Here is a 22,739-nt window from a genome sequence, read left to right as displayed (position 1 = left end):
TTGTGGCCTTCTCCTTTTTCGTTTGTGGTTCCACGGTCTCCAATCTATAATTGTCTTAGTCCATCTTTCATCCTTCTGCCTTAGGGTGTGTCCGGTGAACTTCTATTTAAGCTTTGCTATTTGGGTTGAGACATCTTTCACTTTTGTTTTTGTTATGGATCCATTTGTTTCTTTTCCTGTCTGATAGCGTTCAGCATTTGTCTTTCCATGGATCTTTTTTATCTTTGCTATTTTTTTCATATTTTCCTTGGTAACGTCCATGTCTGAGAGACAAATATGAGGAGAGGGAGTAGGGAGTATACATTGGTTGAAGGAGGTTTTTAGATATAGCGGGTATTTTCTGTTCCTTGGAATATAAGACAGTTTTCCGAATGATGCCCAGGTCAATCTTATTCTTCTCTTTATTTCTTCGGTCTAATTTTCTTTATTTAATCTAGTGATTTGTCCTAGATATATATTCTTTTACTTATTCTATTCTTGTTTGTGCCACTGTAATTATTAGTTCTTCTTGTTGATTGGTCATGGTTTTTGTTTTACTATAATTCATCTTCTAAAACCAAATCAAGACCGAGAGAGGTGTTAGACAAGGATGCGTGTTGTCGACTTATTCAACATTTATGATGAACATGTCATGAGGATGGCTTTAGAAGGATTAGCCAAGAAATGTTTGATCTTCTGTGAAGAGTTGATTACTAAAGCAATAAAGTTGGCCTGAAAATCAATAAAGCTAAGACAAAAATAATGGTGGTCGACAGATTCCACACTATTCAACTGACTTTTAACATGTTACAGGAACATCAGATAGTAAACAGCTTTGTCTGTCTCGGGTTTAGTATAACTAACGATGGTAACTGAGAAGCAGAAGTTCGGAGACGTATTGGTATGAGTTGCCTAACTAAATTTTGGAAAGACAGATCTATCTCTCAAAATATCAAGATGAGACTGGTGAATGCCCTTGTATTCTTACTATTTCTATACGCGGCAGAGACTTGGACTCTTGACGCACGCGAGCGCCAAAAAATTGATGCCTTTGAGATGTGGTGTTGGAGAAGAATGCTGAGCATACATTGGTCAGTTTATAGGACAAACGTTTCCATTCTAAACCAACTCGAGATTAAAAAAAGGCTATCCACAATGTCTGCAACGAATTCTGCAATTCTTCAGCCACGTGGTTCGCAGAGGTGACGATAGTTTGGAGAGATTAATTGTTTCTAGAAACGTTCCGGGGAGAAGATCAAGAGGGCGATCAGAAATTAGATGGTCCGACCAAATTAAAAATTCAGTTGGACACTCATTCTGCGAAGCTCTTAAAGCAGCTGAAGATAGAGACCAATGGAAAAAAATTGATGGGAATATTGGAAGAATTCACGATCCTCAGTAAAGGGGAAACAACAAGAGAGAGAATTCATCTTCAGCCCTAAGAGTGTGTTTTGGAGGCGTGTTCAATTAGTATTTGTAGTTGGGCATTTTTGCAAAATGGCGTTCATGGAAAAGAACAGGCCAAGGCCCAGTTTGGGCTCTAGTGCCATTCTGGCCAGGGGCTCTGACAGATTTTGAGTTGTTTATAGCATATTGGACTTCAGATTTTAATATGATTGGAGCTTCCTCGCTATCAATTTGTGTTGGTTCCGTTCTTGTGTCCATGAATAGATCCTCAACATATTAGTCAATAGTTTTATTTCGATTGGGTTATTAATAGGTTTATTGTCTTTGTCAATTAATCGAACAGGCGATATAAAATATATTTTTGTTAATCGTATAAATAAATATAAAAAAATAAGCCTAAACATATTTTAGAAGCATTTTAAAATTTTATTGAAATATACGCTATTAGAACTCAAAATAAGCTTATGATTTTTTCTTCGCTGGCACCGGCACCCTAATACCCATCAAATTGCACAATTCGTTTCTAATTGGTCTGATTTCCTCGATAGGTTTTTCCCAATCAGTGGAACTCAATACGGCCATGATAGTGTCGAGGTTATCTGGATTGATCTTGCTATCTTCGCCATATACTAGAAGGGCTTCGTATAACTTATTAGAAGTTGTTCTTCGAACATAGGACTGCCGGTGGCATAGAAGGATACTTAACTGTACTAAAGCTATATCACAGACTTCTCTCTTCATCTAAAAAATTGAAATAACAAGGTCATTAGCAAACATTTTTATATTGCGTATTTTTTGTTAAATAAAAAATTACAATTTCAATATGCTTTGAACGAATTACAGGTTCAAAACCAGTGTCACTTTGAAGAAAAAGAGAATATAACCGAAGAAATAAATCTCCAGATGATTAGAGTTAAACAGAAAGAAGATAATAATCAGCTTACCTGGAAAGTCTTAAAAAGGGCCAAAAGAAAGATAATGACTTAAAAGTCATAGGAGAATGGCTTTCAAATGTGGTGCTACAACTTTGTAATATATCGATAAGAATATATCTTTACTTATAGGATCTTAACATAATTTATCGCGGCTTTGACTGCTTCTTAAATGGATAGACGTGTTCGGTCATCTGTCCTTTGCAGTTTCTGATCAACTCGAATATGAAAAAAGGCAATAAATAACCACTGTATTTCCGTTTGGCACTTTCGCAACCTTCGACCATTGATTATAAACACACACAATGTGTTTTTAATCAATGCTTCGACTTAGAGATTGTGACGCTGAAAACGAATTTATAAGCTCGATTTCTTGTTAGCTCGTATTTTCACACGTTTTCAACCTTCATAAAAACAATTTGTTGGATTAAAATCGTATGAAACTTAATATAGCTTGTATTATATTACAACCGCCCTAAAAGGTTTTATTTGCTCTAAAATTTAAATTATACACGCACAAAAATTAATTGGTTTTCCCCTCTCGTTGTAAGAATCCATACGAAGCCGATTTCTTATGCAACCGTTATAGCCCGATCAGGGAACGCAAAATTTTACGAAAACCTCCAAAAAAATAAAGGAAGGATGAAAATTTGGGAATAGGTAGTTCAAATTGTCTATTATTATATGTATAAGAAAAAGTTTACAATTCTACATCCCCTCCATTTTACAAAAATTGGGAAATACGGGGTGAAAAATATTTTCTCGGGGGTGAAACAATATACGTTCAAAAAAAGTCCGAAATTGCATAAAATGGCTAATTCTTGGTAACTTTTGTTCTATAGAGTTTTGTCACTAAGTTAATACTTTTCGAGTTATTTGCGAGTGAATATGTTCATTTTTAACAAAAAATACATATTTTTGGACGGTTTTTGGCAAAAAACTCAAAAAGTAAGTATTTTAGCGAAGAAAATATTCGTAGCAAAAATAGAGCTTATAAAAAATTGAAAAAAATTGTGTATGTATGAGGTCCATAGACCCAGTAGAAGCAGAGTTGTAGCTAATGAAAAGTAGGTTTTTCTTCGTCAAATTCCAAATCGAATATTTCATTTTGAAATAACACAAAAACGGAGCTCGTTTCGGGGAAAATTCATTATAACTTTTTTAAACTGTTTAAAAAAAGGTGTTTATTTTTGTTTTTTAAAAAAACTTCTAACATTAAAAGTAAGTGAGTTACGCCCAAAATATTGCTGGTCTTTTTTATTTTTTGCTAAAAAAATCGCGAAAATCACCCCCTAATTAGCTTCCCAAATAAAATTAATCGTTACCGCTTCACAAGTTACTTTACTTATGTATTGTTTATATTATCTATAAGATTCATTGGTTCAAAGTGCTCAGTTTTGAAAAAAATTGGGTTTAAAATAAAACATATTTTTTTATTTTGAAAAAAAAAATGAAACTTTTTATGGAGTTCACTTAAAAATTATTAGTAATACCGTTGATTGAAATATTCAATACCTCAATCAAAGGTAATACCAAAAATCTGAAAGAGTAATAGAATGTTCGTTTTGCTTTTCTGAATATTTTTGATTTTTTTGTTTTCTTGTTAGACAAAAATTGGTTATGCTATGGCTGTTCAAAATTTGCCTAAGCTTGATTAGTCACGCGTTCAAGAGATTTTAACTACAGCTTCTTCAAAAATAAGCACTTTGAACCGATGAAACTTACAGATCATATAAATAATACATAAGCAAAGTAACTTGTCAATTGGTAATGATAAAATTTATTTGAGATGCTAATTAGGGGGTGATTTTCGAGATTTTTTTACCAAAAAATAAAAGGGACCAACAACATTTTGAGCGTAACTCATTTACTTTTAATATTAGAATTTTTTTAAAAAACAAAAAAACCTTTTTTTAAACCCTTTAAAAAAGTTAAAATTAATTCACCCTGAAAATGCTCCGTTTTTGTGTTATTTCACATTGAAATATTCGATTTGGAATTTGACGAAGAAGAACCTACTTTTCATGAGCTACAACTCTGCTTCTACTGAGTCTACAGACCTCGTGCATACACTATTTTTTTAAAAAAATTTTAAGCTATATTTTTACTAAGAATATTTTTTTCAATAAAATACTTAGTTTCTGAGTTATCTCCGAAAAACCGTCCAATGACATGTTTTTTTTTGTTAGAAATGAACATATTCACTCGCAAATAAGTCGAAAAGTATTGATTTAGTGAAAAAACTCTATAGAACAAAAATTGTTTAGAATTAGTCATTTTATCCAATTCCGGTCTTATTTTGAATGTATATTTTTCAACTTCGAGAGGGGGTACTCCCCAAGCATAACCCAAGCACTCTTTTAATATCTGAGTCACTTAATTCAGTGAGAATCATACAACAGACCAACATGAACACTATAGCCATGATTAATCAAAGACATATTAGACAGAGTCAAAAATAGTTTTCCTATGGGTTCCCTCGCATTCTGGAATCGAGGAATATGAAAACGCTGATCGATGGGCTTATTCAGCTGCACAATCCTTCATTGGTAGAACAGTAATTGCCAGCTTCAGATATAGCAACTATTAAAATCGATTTATAGAAAGAAAAATGAAAGACATCTAAAAGCAAACTAAGAGATAAAGAAGATACCGGTCCATGGAACCAACATTCAATCAACAGATTGCACCAAGTCATTCTATAGTTCAGTTAGGGCACTGAAAACTTACTCACGAGCATCTTATTACTCATACCCAAGCATATACCAATAACAATAAAACATGGGCTAACCGAATCTGATCAATTTGATGCTTACAAATAATAATCGTTATCTGGATATTCAAACCATATCTGGACATTCTTAACCTTCAAACCGACTGTAAACCTCTTTTCCACTTCCTTAACAAAAAATGTAATAGCAAGATATTATAATGTACCTAACTTCATACTTCGTACACTTATTGTATTTTCGGTACCCCGCTAATAACCTTCATGGCTAATACGGATATTTTCTAAATAAAAAAAATGTGTGTACATATGTACTTTGTACGCACGTAAGAAGTTATACTTTTATTTTTTATTCTTACGATTTCAACGAAATTAATATATTTTTTGAATAGTTTGTATCTTATTTAAATATTAAACGGATTATTTACTACTTTGCTATGCTCGAGGCAATGATTGATGCGATTCTAGATGCCATGCTCGATGAGATGGTCAAAGCTATTAGGCCAATCAAGTTAGGTTTTTACTAGACATAACGGAAAAGACGATGTTTGACAGTTGAAATGTGTAGTATGAGATACTACAAAAAGACTACCATCTTGGGATTCATCAATATTTTAGTGGAACATTTTTTAAATAAACAATCAAAACGTCAAACTTAGTTTTTGCTCATAACTTAAAAACTTGTTTATTTAGAAATTTGACGTCCACAGGTAACTTTTTCAAAAAAAAAGATACATCGAATGAGATACGCTAAATGAAAATCGGTTAATAAACAAAAAAGTTATTGAAAAACGGATGACAAAATCACTGTTTTTGAATATTGTTAATAACAATTTTATTGTTTATTAAAATATGTTTTAATATACTTAAAATGGAGGGCATTATGGTGCTTGAATGGTGTGCAAAAAATGGTCCAGATCTGTTAAATAGTTTTCGCAAAATTTAATTTGTTTATAAAATTTTTTGAAAAACGAGCTAATTTCTGAGGCTGGTCCAGTTAATATGGCTGAATGTATCTCAATAATCCGGGGCTCATTTCCTCCTTTAAGACGTATACTAACAGCCTATGAAAAGAAAAGTAAAAAAAATTACATATACGTACACAAAATTATTTGTTAATAAATAGCAGTTTTTAAGCTTATAAACAATTACAATAATTTCGTAGAAATTAGATCAAATTAAATGGCAATAAAAAATACGGAAAGCTGCTTAAAATACACTTCTAAAAAAATTTTTTAGGTCCTACGACCCTTGGGGTCTGAGATGGCCTCTTTTTTTGAAAAAATCACTGTTACGTTAATTCACAACACTAAGAGCTGAAATTAACCAATCTTTTATAAGAAAAGTCAAAGTTTTTAATAAAGTTTTTAGCAAGAAAAAATGTTAAAAATTGTTTAAATAGGAGTTTTATAAACAAAGAGTATTTTGCGTTCCGACTAAAGTAAAAAATAGCGGGCGTAGTCGACTGACTGAATAGTGGGCGCGGTTGGCGACCGGCAGCAACTCCTAAAATTACGTTATACCGACCACAAAAATCAACTTTAAGGTGAATGACAAACTTTCATTATTCCTTATGTTTTCGAGGTCTCTGAATCCGAATATGGAGTTTATTTTTTTCTAGAATTAGTGGAACATGTTCAAAAATCAAATTTTATGCAAAAATGCGAAAAATCAATTTTGATAATTTTTCAATTTTAACTCACTGTACTTTTGGTCGCTGTAAATATTTCCTTTTGAAAATTTTGCTGTGTTATCTTTGAAGCATTTAGATAACAATGAGATTTGTCCAAAATAATTAAACACATTAAAAGAGAAGTTGTTAATTTTTAAACATTTTGTCGTCAGATTTGGTTAGTTTCATGTTTACTTAAAAAAGTTGAGTGACAAACTTTTTAGTTTATAATTTTAACTAACACGGAAATAAAGTATAATTCATGAAGAAGTTTTCCAAAAAAATTTAATTTAAAATATGCAATAAGAAAAATGTTATGTGACTTTATAGACGAGCGGTATACCCCAAAAAAAGCTTATTTCTCGAGATACTGATACTAATTTTGGTCATACTTTATATGTATTTTTGATGGTGCTTAAAACGAAAATTAGAGTTGTTTTGAATTTTACGTGGGGGAACATTATCAAAATTGCAATTTTACCCTAAAAATATTTTTTTTGCGTTTAACTTGCTACAACTCAGTTCCATTGTAATATTTTTTTCTAAAATTTTTACAGTATATATTTCTCACCTTTCTGAAGACAATGGGATCTGCTTCAATATTTCTATCTTGCTATAAAGAAAGTTATAAATTGTTTGAAGTAAAAGGTGCAGATTCTTGAATTGCAAAGTTTAGTCGCAAAAGTTGACTGACAAAATTTGAAATTTAGCTGTTTAATTAATTTTATCTTAAAATCTAGAGTACAGAGAAAAAAATGTTTTATAGAAAAAAGTGGTGTAACCTTTAATTTTAAGAAAAACGTGATTTCATTTTTTTTATTTTTAGGGTAAAATTGCGATTTTGACAATGTTTCCCCATTTAAAATTCAAACTAAAACTCATTTTCGTTTTCAGCACCATCAAAAACATAAAGTAAGACCAAAAATAGCCATTCACCACACAGTGGTTGATATATCGAGAAATGAGCGTTTTTTTGGGGGGGAGTACTTACCACTCGTCTATAAGGTCGCGTAACTTTTTTTCTGTTGCATATTTTGACTTGAAATTTTCCAGAAAACTTCTTCAGGACCTATGTTTTAATGCTGCGTTGATTAAAATTATAAACTAAACAGTTTGTCACCCAACTTTTCTAAGTTAACATAAAACTAATGAAAAAATTGTTTAAACAATTTTCCGGCCGCGGTAGCTCTTGGTACCCTCTGGATTTGTTATAAGGAACTTTTTTTGAGTAAGTTTGTGCAAAAAATATGAATCGGAATAATTTACCTAACGGGGTCGACGATACAGCCTGGACTACACACGGATTCAAAATAGAGAAGAAAAAATGGCCTATACCTACCAATCGGGTTCTACTGTACCAAGTTTATTATTTTTTTTATCTATGGTACCACATTAAAATAATAACGTTTACCTTCTTTTCATTGCAAAATTATCCAAAACAAAGCAGCTAATGCGATGTATAAACCTTTTTTGAAGTGGCCTTTTTATTGTTATTTTTTAAATTTATTTATTTAATATATAATTTTACTAAATAAATGTGCAACATAATAATACAGTAAAACCTCGATATAACGGACTAATTGGGGGGACGGGATGTCCGTTAAAGCCAAGTCAGTTGTATAAAAATAGGTTTAAAATCAATCAAATTTTTTTTTAAATTATGTAGGTACTGTATTTAGATACAGTGTACAAATCTGTAAGTTATAAAAGGAATATAGTTTTGTTCTCTACTTTTTTACTTTTCTACTTCATCTAAAAACTTTCTGTAATATACTCTATTTGGTTGACAAAATTATTCACTGATTCATGGGTTGAATAAGCGATATATTTTTTGGCAAAAGATAGAATTAAAGTTGCCATCTTCCGAATTTAGAATACTTTCAGGGTTATTAGCAGGAGCTTTGTCTAAAATCAATAAACCTTTCACCTCTTTAGGCGGTATTTCCAGTTTCTTCCCTTGAAATTTTCTCACTGCAGGTACAAATCCTTTAAAAACCAATTTTTGAAAATATCTCTGGTGAACCATACCCTATTAGAGCTATAATATGAAACAGGCAGATGATGCCTTTTGATGATTATATCTTTGACAACATTAGGTTTACGAGATTTACCAACAATTATAGTAGTCAATCCATGCGAACCATCGGCGTTAGCACAAAGCAGTGCCCAGATCCTGTCCTTGTTGATTTTCCTTCTAGAATTCGATTTTTCATATTTTTTGCATTCAAATTTTTTTACATTTAATCTGATTTTTTGTCCGTTATATCCGAAATCCGTTAAATAGAGGTCCGTTCTATCGAGGTTTTACTGTATTCATAAAATTCAAGTTTCTACCAAAATATATAAATATAATATTAGGCTTCAAATCCGGTATACTGTCAATGTTAAAAATGGGCGCAACGGTCTAGCGCTAGCGAATGGTAGTCCGCGAATTTATTCTCATTCGGCTACGCCCATTATTTTTTTTTACTTTAGTCGCAACGCAAAATACTTTTTGTTTATAACACTAGTGTTTAAACAATTTTTAACATTTTTTCTTGCTAAAAACTTTGTTAAAAACTTTGACTTTTCTTATAAAAGATTGGTTAATTTCAGATCTTAGTGTTGTTAATTAACGTAACAGTGATTTTTTCAAAAAAAAGGGGCTATCTCAGACCCCAAGGGTCGTAGGACCTAAAATTTATTTTTAGAAGTTGTGTATTTTTATCAGATTTCCGTATTTTTTATTGCCATTTAATTTGATCTAATTTCTACGAAATTATTGTAATTGTTTATAAGCTTAAAAACTGCTATTTATTAACAAATAATTTTGTGTACGTACATGTAATTTTTTTTACTTTTTTTTTTCATAGGCTATTAATATACAGTAGAAAAAATGAAAGAATACCCATGAACGAACATATAGAACACGCTGTATTTTCCTGTCACCGTCTCACACAAAAAATTGGCCAGCGCGAGTACATGTAATAATTATTGTTACATGTACTTGCACTGGACAATTTTCTTTGTGTCACGGTGACAGGAAAATACAGCGTGTTTTGTATGTTTGTTCATGGGGATTCTTTCATTTTTCCGACTGTACATCTTAACGAAGGAAACGAGCCCTGGATTACTGAGATACATTCAGCCATATTAACTGGACCAGCTTCAGAAATTATGTGATGGTCGAAGCTATGCTCGATGCGATGGTCGAAGCTATGCTCTATGTGATGGTCGAAGTTATGCTCTATGCGATGGTCAAAGCTATGCTCTATGCGATGGTCGAAGCTATGCTGAAAGCGATGGTCGAAGCTATGCCCGATGCGATGTTCGGAGCTATGCTGAAACGATGGTCAAAGCTATGATCGACGCGATGCTCCAAGCTATGCTCGATGCGACGGTCAAAGCTATGCTCGATGCGACGGTCAAAGCTATGCTCGATGCGATGGTCGAAGCTATGCTGAAAGCGATGATCGAAGCTATGCTCGACGCGATGTTCCAATCTATGCTCGAAGCGATGGTCGAGGCTATGGTCGAAGCGATGGTCGAGGCTATGCTCGAAGCTATGCTCTATGCGATGGTCGAAGCTATGCTTGATGCGATGGTAGAATCTATGCTCTATGAGATGGTCGACGCTATGCTCGATGCGACGGTCAAAGTTATGCTCAATGCGATGGTCGAAGCTATGCTGAAAGCGATAGTCGAAGCTGTGCTCGACGCGATGCTCCAATCTATGCTTGAATCGATGGTCGAGGCTATGCTCGAAGCTGTGCTCTATGCGATGGTCAAAGCTATGCTCTATGCGATGGTCGAAGCTATGCTCGATGCGATGGTAGAAGCTATGCTCTATGAGGTGGTCGACGCTAAGCTCGAAGCGATGGTCGAAGCTATGCTCGAAGCGATGGTCGATGCTATGATCGATGCAATGCTCCAAGCTAAGCTCGAAGCGATGGACGAAGCTATGCTCGAAGCGATAATCGAAGCTATGCTCGAAGCGATGCTCGAAGCGATGGTCGAAGCTATGCTTGATGCGACGGTAGAAGCTATGCTCTATGTGATAGTAGAAGCTATGCTCGATGCGATGGTCGAAGCTGTGCTCTATGCGATGGTCGAAGATATGCTCTATGCGATGGTCGAAGCTGTGCTGAAAGCGATGGTCGAAGCTATGCTCGATGCGATGGTCGAAGCCATGCTCGAAGCGATAATCGAAGCTATGCTCAAAGCTATGCTCGAAGCGATGGTCGAAGCTATGCTCGATGCGATGGTCGAAGCTACGCTCTATGCGATGGTCGAAGCGATGCTCCAAAGCGATGGTGGATGCGATGATCGATGCGATGCTCGAAGCGGTGGTCGATGCGCTGCCATAGGCGAAGAATTGAGGATATGTATAATTGTAAACTTTTTCTTATATAATAATAGACCATTTCAACTACCTATTCCCAAATTTTCATCCTGCCTTTATTTTTTTTTGGGTCAGATTGTTCTTTGATCGGGCTATAACCAATGGCAGAGTTAATAAGTCGAGTTTAGCACAACTCAGAATGCAGTCTCCTGAGTGTCAAGCAGTCTCAATTTACAATTGTCTCGTTACTCTCGTACGTCCATAGTTTGGACAATCTCACGTTTATTACCTACGCGAATTATTCTCGATACTCTCACTATCACGTTTAAGTTTGACACTCATAACGCGGTTCATGTTTACTCACGGTTCGCTAAGACATCACTAAGCAAAGTTGTTTATTAAAATTAGTAATCGTTATTATTGTATTGTTTGTACACAGTGTTTGAGTTATCATAAAATCAGTTTATAAAATAAAACAATTATCTCCATTTATTAGTCATTTATCATTTGTCATTCACTATAAGCAACGAGCAAAAGTACGTGTTAACGAAAAGCTGTCACAGAAAATTGAAATCAGACGTGGGGTGAGACGGGGATGCGTGTTGCAGGGCCGTAACTACCATTGGGGCAACCGGGGCAGTGCCCCGGGGCCCCAGCCAAGAGGGGCCCCGCAGGGGTCCCTTTGGTTTGCTGTGCATAGATTTTAACGAGGAAAATAAAAATATGTATTTTAAAAGCCCAAAATCCCAACGAAATATTTTCAAATGACACAATTTTAAAATGACCTTACAGTGGCACCCTAGATTTCAACATAAATTTTTAATTTTTCACTGGGAAAATTAGCCTTTTCGACTAAAATGCAATTTGAACAGAACAGTGAACATGCCCTGCGGCATGAGCTAAGCTGGGTCCCCGAGACCTTAAAATAAAAATTTAAATTATTACTTATGCAATAAGTTATTTCGGCGTAATAAAACCTAAAATGTCATTGGAAGAGGGACCCGGGCTAAGCTGGGGCCCCAGACCTTTCGTAAAGATATAAAGAATTGAAGGATGAATTAGCGAAATCTGAAAACCATGAAGTAGAAATTTGCCATAACCTTAAAGAAAATGATCAAAATCTGCTTGATCTGCAAGCAGATTTTAGAACCAACCTCTACAGATAAAGAAGTAAGCTTGTGAGAAGTTTCCTCAAGAACTGTGCATCAAAGTAACCTGAGACCTAAAGCGAAAACTTATCCAGGTAGGACCTTTTCAGCATGATGCACCTTTTCAAAGAGATAAATATCAACGCGGTAGATGTTCCTCAAACCACTTTTACACTTTCACCACTAAGGATGGAATGAAGCTAAGAAGAAATTGGTTGTGCTACTCTAAAATAATGCTAGTGTTCTATTGTCTTCCTAGCTGGTTATTTTCTGACCATAAAGAAACTCCTGTCATGGAAGGCATTAAAATGCGTTTTCAAGGGGTTAAATATCAAACACTTTTCCGGACCTCCCCCCTTCTGCTGGGGGTAAACTACCAGACCCCGATAGGGGCCCCCTGATCACGTTTGCCCCGGGGCCCCCAACATCGTACTTACGGCCCTGGCGTGTTGTTGCCGATTCTTTTTAATGCCTACTCGCAAGAGTAGGCTCGTGAGGATGAAAAAATCTTGATGGAAATGAGGATGATCTTGGAAAAAGCTCGTGAGGATGAAAAGCTGGAATAAACGTAAATGGAGTTCCCATTAACAACATTAGATATGCGGATGACACTGTCATGTTAGCCGAAAATATTGAGAACCTCCAAAGCTGGCGACAATAGCGGAGTTTGGACAAGAATACGGTCTAACAATGAATGTCAAAAAGACAAAATTTATGAGAATATCGAAAACTCAAGGAAATAACATAAATAAATGTTATTTCCAATAACAATATAATAAATTTTTAAATAAACAATATAATAATATATTTTTTATAACAATAATAAATAAATAATAAAAGTTGGAGGAAGATCAGAGATAATACCAAAATGGCAGCAACGGAAGCACTTGGAGAACGTACGATAAGTAAACATATACGAAAGAAAAGGAGAACTCCATGGCTCTGTGAAGAAATAAAAATAAAATGCCAAGAAAAAAGAAAATCTACCTAGAATACAAGTCCAAAAGAACGAGACAAACATATGAAGAATATAAAAGAGTACGAAATGAATTAAAGTCAATAGTAAGAAGGAAGAAAACAGAACATTGGGAAGCATTTTCAAAAGAGATGGAGCACGACTTTTATGGGATGCAAAACGAAATGTGGAAAGTGATAAGAGGTCAAAGAGCAGAGATGAAGGAATTGATAGAAGTAAAACATATTGATACAAATACATGGACAACTTACCTAAAAAATCTTTATCAAACAGCTAATCACAAAGAACTGGAAACACCACGATTAGAATCGGATGAGAAAACAGAAATTAAAGAGGAAGATATAAAGAACGCCTTAAAAAAGATGAAAAATCGAACAGCTCCTGGGAAAAATGGAATAGCTAATGAACTTTTAAAATATGGAGGAGATAGACTTCACAAAGAACTGAATATCCTTATAAGTAAAATAATAAAGAAAAGAAAATAATCGTTTTCGTTTTGATTCAATTCGAGTCTCTTGCCATCCTCTGACACCGTGTTTCGGGGTCTACCCCTTTTCAAAGAGGCTATGCAAGTAGACTGAATTGAATCATAACGAAACGAAGAAGAACTGCATATATTAAAATATTTGCAGCAGAGTATGGTTAGACTGTCCTCTAACGGGGAATGACGAAATGAGTAAAATAATAAATACAGGAAGAATTCCAGAAGAATGGAGAACCACTCAAATGATAGCGTTATTTAAGAAAGGTGATAGGGCAGACCCCAGTAACTATAGAGGGATAAATTTACTGAGCACTATACTGAAACTCACAACAAAAATACTTATGGAGAAAATAATGGCGTGCATAAATATATCGGATGAACAACAAGGATTTAGAAGTGGAAGATCATGTAACGATGCAGTTTTTGTGATAAGGCAAATAGCGGAGAAATCTTTAGAATATAACACACCAGCCTTTTTCTGTTTCATAGACCTAAAGAAAGCGTTTGATAGAATCCAATTAAAACATGTGATACACCTAATATATGAGAAAGATTTACCACTGGATATCATAAAACTGATAGAAAACATATATGTAAGAAATAAAATAGAAATGAAAGTCAATGGAATAATAACAGAACCCATAGAAACAAACACAGGAATCAGGCAAGGAGATTCACTAAGCCCTTTACTGTTTAACATAATATTGGATGCAATAATAAAACAAGTGAAGAAAAAAAGAGGGTACAAAATGGACAATAGAGAGATAAAAAATACTCTGTTACGCTGATGACACCGTGTTAGTAGCAGAGTGCGAAGACGATCTACAAAGATTATTGCACGAGTTCAACATTAACGCAAAAGAAATGAATATGAAAATATCAGCCCAAAAAACAAAAAGCTTAGTAATTGCCAAAGAACCAATAAGATGCAAATTGGAGTTAGAAAATCAAATTATGCAACAAGTAATGACTTTCAAATATCTGGGAATTAATCTATCAGCCGACAACAATATCGAAGAAGAGGTAAAAGACCAAATAATTAAAGCCAGTAGAACGGCCGGATGCCTAAACGACACAATTTGGAAAAACAAGCACCTAAGATTGGAAACAAAGGCCCGAATATATAAGTCAGTTATTAGGCCAGTTGTGACTTACACGGCCGAAACAAGACCAGATACAAGCAAAACACGAAGACATCTGGAAACCAACGAAATGAAGATCTTAAGAAAGATTGCTGGAAAAGAACTACAGGATAGGGTAAGAAGTGAGGAAATCAGACGCATATGTGGAGTAGACAATATAAATAAAGAACAGAAAAGAAGAGTGGAATGATCACATAAGCAGGATGTCTGAATTAAGGATACTAAGAATAGCCAGGGACAAGTCACCGTTAGGCAGGAGAAGTATAGGACGCCCAAGGAAAAGATGGAATGACAACTTAGGGGCAGAATGAAAGGCACCGTTGAAGAAAAACAGGCAGTACTGCCTATATAAAAGAAGAAGAAGAAGAAGAAGAAGAAGAAGGAAATAACGAGAATTTCTTCATAAATGGAACCAATGTCGAACGAGTAGACCAATATGCATATCTTGGAACAATGGTTAACTCCACAGGCGATTACTTCCAGGAAATCAAAATCAGAATAGAAAAGGTTAGAGCAAATTTTAACAAAATGATTAAAGTGCTTTGCACAAGAGATTTGAAGTTGGAGCTAAGAGTTCAGTTAGCTAGGTGATACATTTTCTCGACTCTCTTTTAAGGAATGGAAGCTTGGACCTTGAATGCGGCGTCAATGAAAAAACTAGAATCATTCGAGCTATGGGTGTACAGAAGAATTCTGAAAATATCATTGACCAAACACGTCACAAACAAAGAGGTTGAGAAACTTGAATAAAGAAATGGAAATCTTAAATGCCATCAAAACAAGAAAATTATAATACCTCGGACATACCTATTATACGTGGAGAGATATACAACTTGCTGTAATTGATTATGTGGGGAAAGATTCAAAGAAAAAGAAGCATAGGGAGACGCAGAATATCGTAGCTGCGCAACCTGAGAGAATAGTACAGATGTACATCAAATGAACTTTTCAGAGCAGCCGTCTCTAAAGTCTGAATAGCTATGCTGATTGCCGACCTCTGTCGCGGAGATGGCACTTGAAGAATAAAATTATTCATTTCAACACCGTTTACACCTCGCTTCGACTCGACAAAGATAATCAACCAGTACAGAAGCTGATTCCCGTCTTACGTGAAGAACAAGAGACATTCACCAAGTCAAGTTACAAATTGGTGAAGTGTTCTAAGCATGTAGAAAGACTTATTTGGCAAAAAAATAACCAAAAATACTGGAACTATAGATGTACGGGGTCAATGGAAATCTTTATATATATCCAATGGTCTATGTCTATTATATAGGGAGTGGAAAAGTTTCGATGGAGTACAGAAAAGATTTATCTTTCAAAAAACTTACCTGAATAAATTGACATAAAACATTGATGCCATCGATTAATTTATAAATATCTTTACATCCTGAAATCTCTAGCTGTATTAACTTCAGGGTTTTCTTGACAAACTCTGAACTATCGTCAGATATAACGTCTTCAATACAACCTGAATCGAACAGCTTATCAAGAAACCTAAACATTGGTACGGTGATCCTATCTATTTTTTGATAATTTGTAAAAATGTCTATGATTGTATCACATAGATTTTGTAATAAATTTGATTTAGAGTTCAATTCTCCTTTTAGGAAACTGAAGAAGGATGAACTGGAATCTTTTACCTGAAAATGAATATTTATTGTAATGGTAAGAAATAAATATATTGTTGACAATAAATCTTGCGTTAATGTACTCATTGCTCATTGTAGCATAGCAGGTGGGGTTTTTATATTTTTATATTATGATTTAAACAATAATATATGATATACTACTTTTTTATTGCTCTTCCCTCATTTTTATCCATTGTGCTCTATTTTGAGAACTTTACATTCAATTTCTTGATATTTTCTTGAGATCGTCAGTCCAACGAGTAAGGGGTTTTCCTCTACTTCTTTTGTCTAATCTCGGTCTCCACTCAATAATCTTTTCGTCCACCTTTCATCACTGATTCGGACGACGTGTCTGGCCCAGTTCCATTTCAATGTGGCAATTCGGGAAATTACATCGGTAACTCCTGTTCTTCATCTTCACGAAGCGATATACTCAGCAGTGACCTTTCCATTTTCCTCTGAGCTACTTGCAGTGTTTTATAAGTTGTAGCTGTCAATGTCAAAGTTTCGGTACCATAGGTCATCACAGGTAACACACATTGGTCAAATGTTTTACGTTTTAAAGGAATTGGTATATCGCTTTTAAAGATGCCTTTGAGTTTTCCATAGGCTGCCCATGCTACATTTATTCTTCTTGGTAGTTCGCAGGTGTGGTTGTCTCTTGTGATCTTTATTTCGTGTTCAAGGTACATATATATGTATTTTCCACCAGCTCTACTTCGTTGTCTCCAATATTGATATTTCCGCTAGGTACTAGGTTTGTCATGAATTTTGTTTCGGAGATGTTTATTTTAAGATCCACACTGGCACACACTAACTGAAGTTCATGTAACATTGTACATATCTCCTTGAGGTTGTCAGAGAACAAAACTATGTCGTCTGCGAATTTTAAATTTGTTAATCTTCTACCGTCAATATTCAGGCCTCTCTCTTCCAAGTTAAGTTTTTTACAAGCATATTCTAGTACTTCGGTAAACAGTTTAGGCGATAATGTATTGCCCTGTTGGACTCATCTGCCGATAGGGATATGATCCGTGTTTTATGTAGTTTCACCGACATAGCTCCGTTCTTGTATGTATCGTAAACTAGCCTTGTGTCAATGCGGCATGTTTGTAGTGCTTTCAGGATTTTGTCAAATTCTACCGTGTCAAAGGCTTTATGGATATCTACAAAAGCCAGAACGAGTGGTCGATTGTATTCGATAGTCGTTTCTATTATCGTTTTAACGCTCTGTAGGTGATCATTTGTTCCAAATCCAATTAGGTGATCATTTGTTCCAAAAGGCATATGTTAAAAAGGTTTTTTATTTTCTTAAGTAGGCAAGTGCTTCCAATTTTGATTGCATCAGTAACTACACAATCTTCGCCTGGAGATTTGTTATTCTTAGTTTTTATTAGGGCTAGTTTTATGTCGTCTATTGTGATTTCCGATAGTAGTTCTGATACTTGGTTAACAATGCACTTTTTCCTTGTTAATATTTCTTTTACTTGATTTTTTTGCTATTTGCTTTGTGTTGGCTTGTGTACAGCAATTTGTAGAAGTCTTCAACTATTTTAAGGGTTTCCTCTCTGTTAGTTGAATATAGAGAGGTTGAAAATTATGAAATTAATTAATTTTTTCGAAAATAGGTCACTGGAGAAAAAACCCGACGCAGGTCGATTTTTATTTTTAAATTCTGATTTTTTGGTGTTTATATCATACCAGTGACGTCATTCATCTAGGCATGATGACGTAAGGCCGATGCCGCAGTGCAGGAAGTTTGCTAGGATGGTGGATGGTAGATACCCACCTGGCGACCATCCAGATACTTATACCACGAATAATACAACGACGGTAGCCGCAGTGGCCTCCCACTGCCATCTACCCACCCGGTGGTCCGCCAGGCGTCTATCCACCCATATCAGTCGTGTTTGATAATCCATCCGGGTAGCCTCGCTATGGATGAAAGCGTAATAAGTGCTGTGTATAAAAGGAGGGCAATTTGGGAGCCAGCAGACCCACTTTGTGACGAAACATGGCTTAAAATATCTGTTTTATTTATTCTTTGCAGTTGCATTAAAAAAAATCCAATATTCAAGTCAGGTGAATTTAAAAAACAATTTTTGCCTTTAAGTCGATTTTTCTCCACTTTCTGAAAAGTTTAGTGAGTGAGTTTTACCTCTAATATGACGATAAGCTAAAAAACAAACCAAATGTAACGTAACAAATGAAACAAACGATTCCTCAGCAGTCAGTTGGATACTGACTTCTGACTTCATTTCACTCTTTCACTGCGTCCAGGATGCAGCGACCCTCCACCATCCACCTTTAAAATCCAAGCCACCATCTAGCATCCTGCAGTGCGGCATCGGCTTAATAGATGATTTTCTTAATTATGCTTTAATAAGATCAATGATATGGAGTTTGGTTTCTACTTATTTGATAGAATTATGTGTATTGAACTTACCAGTGTTTCTGTCAGACCTCCAACACTACAAACCAGTCCAACCATCACTGGATAAATAAAAGACGGCAGTTGCACAAGTTGAACAAATTTTGGAAATGTAACTGATGATGAATTCCAGTTCATTACATCACATTCTGTCTTCGGGAACATTCTGACCAAGTCATTGAAATGGGGTAGATTTGGTGTAGGTGGATCACTGTAAATATATAAAACAATATATTTAGGTACGTTAATTTAAATAAAAATAAAGACATACTACAGAGCATAGAACCTGAAGACTGGGAAGAGTCTTTTAATGAACGTTTAATAGAGAATAGAATCTAATTTCAAGAACATGGAAACAGAAATCAAGTCAACTTCAACTTCAACCAACTACCGAATGAACAAATTATACGAACATCTTCAGCAACTATTTCAAGAACGCAAAAACAAGCGAAATCCCTATGAAATAGAAAATATCATATCTCAGTACTATACATAACAAAAGACATAATATACTGAATTCGCTCAGCCGAGATACATTTTGACACATTCGGAATAGGAAACATACAGCACAAAAATTCCTACCTCACACTATTAACTGCTCAAATCAACTTAATATTTCATTAAAAAAAGAAGAATTATTAGAAATAGTGGGAGTCGGATATATTTGGGAGGAAATATTTTTATTTTGAACAATAAATAATTTTCACATTTTTTGTTGTCAATACATTATAATGGTGTAAATAGATATAATTATTGATTGGCGTAAGGTTTATGTTGTTATTTATGTCTGTTTACTATTAATAATATTGGCTATGAGCATATATCTTTGGTTGTGTAGTAATTTCCAGTCACGTCTAGCAACCTAACTTCTCAAAAAAGAAATTACCAACGTCACTCGACAGTTGTGTCTCGGCTGAGCGAATTCAGTATAAAAACAATTGTCAAAAATTTTCAAGGAATAGCTGTAACCAGATCTATGAGTAAAATATGTGGGAAGCTTTTGAAGAATCGAATCGAGAAATGCGCCTCTAAATAAAGTCCCCCACTTTTGTTTAAAATATACTCGAAAGAACTTTAAAAAGATGGAAATAAAAATAATGTAGAACAATGGGGATTCCATTTACCAATACTATGATATACACGCTCAAATTTGCAGACCATCAAGTAATAACGGTTCAAGATTATGACGATTTAAATTATATGGCCAGAAAATTACTTGAAGAGTATGATATATGGGGTCTAGAAATCAAAAAAAAAGAAAACCGAGACCTTGTTCATTGGACAACAACAAAAAGATTTCATATTGGACAACACGACTACGATAAAGCACTGCTACGACTGCAAATATTTAGGTACTGTTGTGATCTTGATTATTGATATGAGATAATATTCTTATATGTTACTTAATTTAATCAATGTATTAATACTAATCCAATTAATTAACCAGATCACATATCAATATGTTTTCAATCTCAGGGCGAATTATAAATTAATTACTTACTTCCGTGGCTTCTAAATATTTCTTAATGGTTCCTAATCGGGATAGAAAAGAAAAAAGTAAAAAAAATACACATATGGGTTACAATTATAATCAAAATATTTTTTATTTTATTTAAAAGGCAACCAATGCTTAATATTTGCTATTTCTTATTATTCTTAAACATAACATTTACAAATGGGAATCTTATTTCCTTTTGGTTTTCAATTGAAAGTTTTTATTAACATTTAACTATTAGGAGTTATTAGGAACAACTCTATTTAAGTTTGATGAAGCTTTTCTGATATTATTGATTATGTTATTCAATTTTTTTTGTGGAATTTAATACGAAAAACCCATACATTCATGTCCAAACAAATGAGACTGACCTTTTCCTGGTGAACTGAAAATGTCCTCACACAAGACCCGTTTCCTGCTATCCTTGGCTGCGATCAAACCTCGTCCTGGCTTCCAGTAATGTTCTCCTTTGAAAAACTAGCTCGAATAGCTCTCGTTCCTGCTTTTGTCGTGATGCTGTGTTCTACCTTTTTCGAAACTGCTATCAGCTACCGGGACACTCTTGGCTCAAGGAGGTTCTTTTACTCTCGACCTGGCCTACTTCTCGTTCCACGATAGATACTCCACACTCACGGAACTACCGGCTTTCTCACTCTCCGTACACTACCGTCTACCACTCCTTCACTTCTCGACAGCTCAAAACATTCTGCTCTCTATTTGTCATTCATTCCCCTACTTTCTAAATATCCCTTCCAGATTCACAAATCAAACTTCCACCACCAACTCTCATTCGCAGTATTCCTCAAAACCAATTTTTAAACTTTCTAAATATGCTTAATGGATTTCAAAGAAAATAGTTAATTCCCATTCTAAAATTACTTTCTACTATATACAAATTTTAATGACCTATTCTCTATTTCCACTTAGTCTTATTTAGCATCGGCTAATGACCGATCCTTCCGCGAACAACGATAATGGCCTATTATCGATTTCACTTGAGTCTTATTTAATCACTTCTTAAAATTAAATATAACAATTTATTGTATACAGGTTGTTCTAAATTTATATGCCCGTGGTTGAGAAAATTGAAAATATTTTATATTAAATTGAATTTTGTCTATAATTATCAAATTTTAATTTTCATATCAAATAGAAATATAACAGTACATATATCAATATTTCGCACAATGGAAAATTAGACAAAGCCATAAGAGAATGAAATACGGTAGGTAGAAAGGCCATCACAATGTTAGACAGTATTTTATGAAACCAATCAATAAGCAAAGAAAATAAAAAGAAGATAGGTACATGAGACAATAGTGAAAAATGTCACTCTGTACAGCTGCAAGATATGACACTGAAAGAGGGGACACTGGAAACTCTGAGAGCAACGGAAATCGATTTTTGAAAAAAAAGCAGCAGGAAGATATAGAAGAGAAAGGATTACCAACGAACGTATTAGAGAAATAATGTGAATCAAACGAACAATCACAGATGACATCAACAAAACAACTTATCTGGTTCGGACATATAAAAAGGATGGAAGAACAACGAATACCAAAGAAAATACTAGAAAGGCAACCAGAAGTACAGAGAAAACTAAGTAGACCGAGAACAAGTTGGAGCGAAGGAATAGAAAAAGAGCTGAGCGAAAGGAAGATAGAAGATGATCTTTGGAACAACCGGACAAATTGGCGATTGGAAGTCGGAAAGAGCGGTGAAGAGCGTTATAAACCGACATGCAGTAGTAGTAGAATCAAAGTTAATAAAAAATATCAAATTTTACGTTTAACTTACTTGTAAATGAAACTGTAAAACACTTTTGCGGCCAATGACCTGGTCCTATCAATTTTCTCCACAGCTTGTTGTGCTATCATCGACAAAACTTGAGTCATTAATTTAGGGGTTAAAATTTGGGGATATTGTTTTGTCAACAAAAATGTAAGAGACTGGAGACCACAAACGGAAGCTTCCCTCACCCAGGCGCCGATATCACCTCTTTTGTCTTGAGTGTAATCTTTTAAACCTTCCAAAAGAATGTGGTAGATGCTATGAATATGATGCTCTGTGAATTCTACAATGATTTGAGTTAGTAAAAAATCTTTTCATCATTTTTAAATTTGACATTTTCCAGGAGTCTATTTTTTGCTGTTATCACTTCAGGATGGACCTGGTATCAATATTCACGATTAGTGATGTAAGAAGAGAATATTCTCGAGAACGAGAATGAGAATATTTTCGAGAATATTTTCGGCGAAACAATTCTCGGTTAGAATTTTCTATATTTACAAAAACCGAAATAAAAATAAAAACTAGATATGGGTCAAATTATTATGATTTAAAAAATATGTATATTGTTTTTGTCAATTCACCTATTACATTATGGAAATTAT

General features: G+C 34.5%; 1 protein-coding gene across 1 annotated transcript in view; it reads right to left on the bottom strand.

Moving 5' to 3' along the window:
- Positions 1 to 1,684: 1,684 nt before the first annotated feature.
- LOC114329978 (tubulin-specific chaperone D) overlaps positions 1,685 to 22,739 on the bottom strand; it is a 43,466-nt gene continuing 22,411 nt past the window's right edge. The window contains exons 9-12 of the mRNA XM_028279277.2: positions 22,144 to 22,420; positions 18,867 to 19,062; positions 16,121 to 16,432; positions 1,685 to 2,127 (exon numbers count right to left, since the gene is read on the bottom strand). Coding sequence (XP_028135078.2) covers positions 1,849 to 2,127; positions 16,121 to 16,432; positions 18,867 to 19,062; positions 22,144 to 22,420 — 1,064 coding nt within the window. The 3' untranslated portion in view covers positions 1,685 to 1,848. The remainder of the gene's footprint in view (positions 2,128 to 16,120; positions 16,433 to 18,866; positions 19,063 to 22,143; positions 22,421 to 22,739) is intronic.

The sequence above is a fragment of the Diabrotica virgifera genome, chromosome 5, assembly GCF_917563875.1.
Source record: "Diabrotica virgifera virgifera chromosome 5, PGI_DIABVI_V3a".
NCBI classification, from domain to species: Eukaryota; Metazoa; Arthropoda; class Insecta; order Coleoptera; family Chrysomelidae; genus Diabrotica; species Diabrotica virgifera.
The sequence above is the reverse complement of the archived record's forward strand: the minus strand, read 5'-3'. Positions and strand labels throughout refer to the sequence as shown.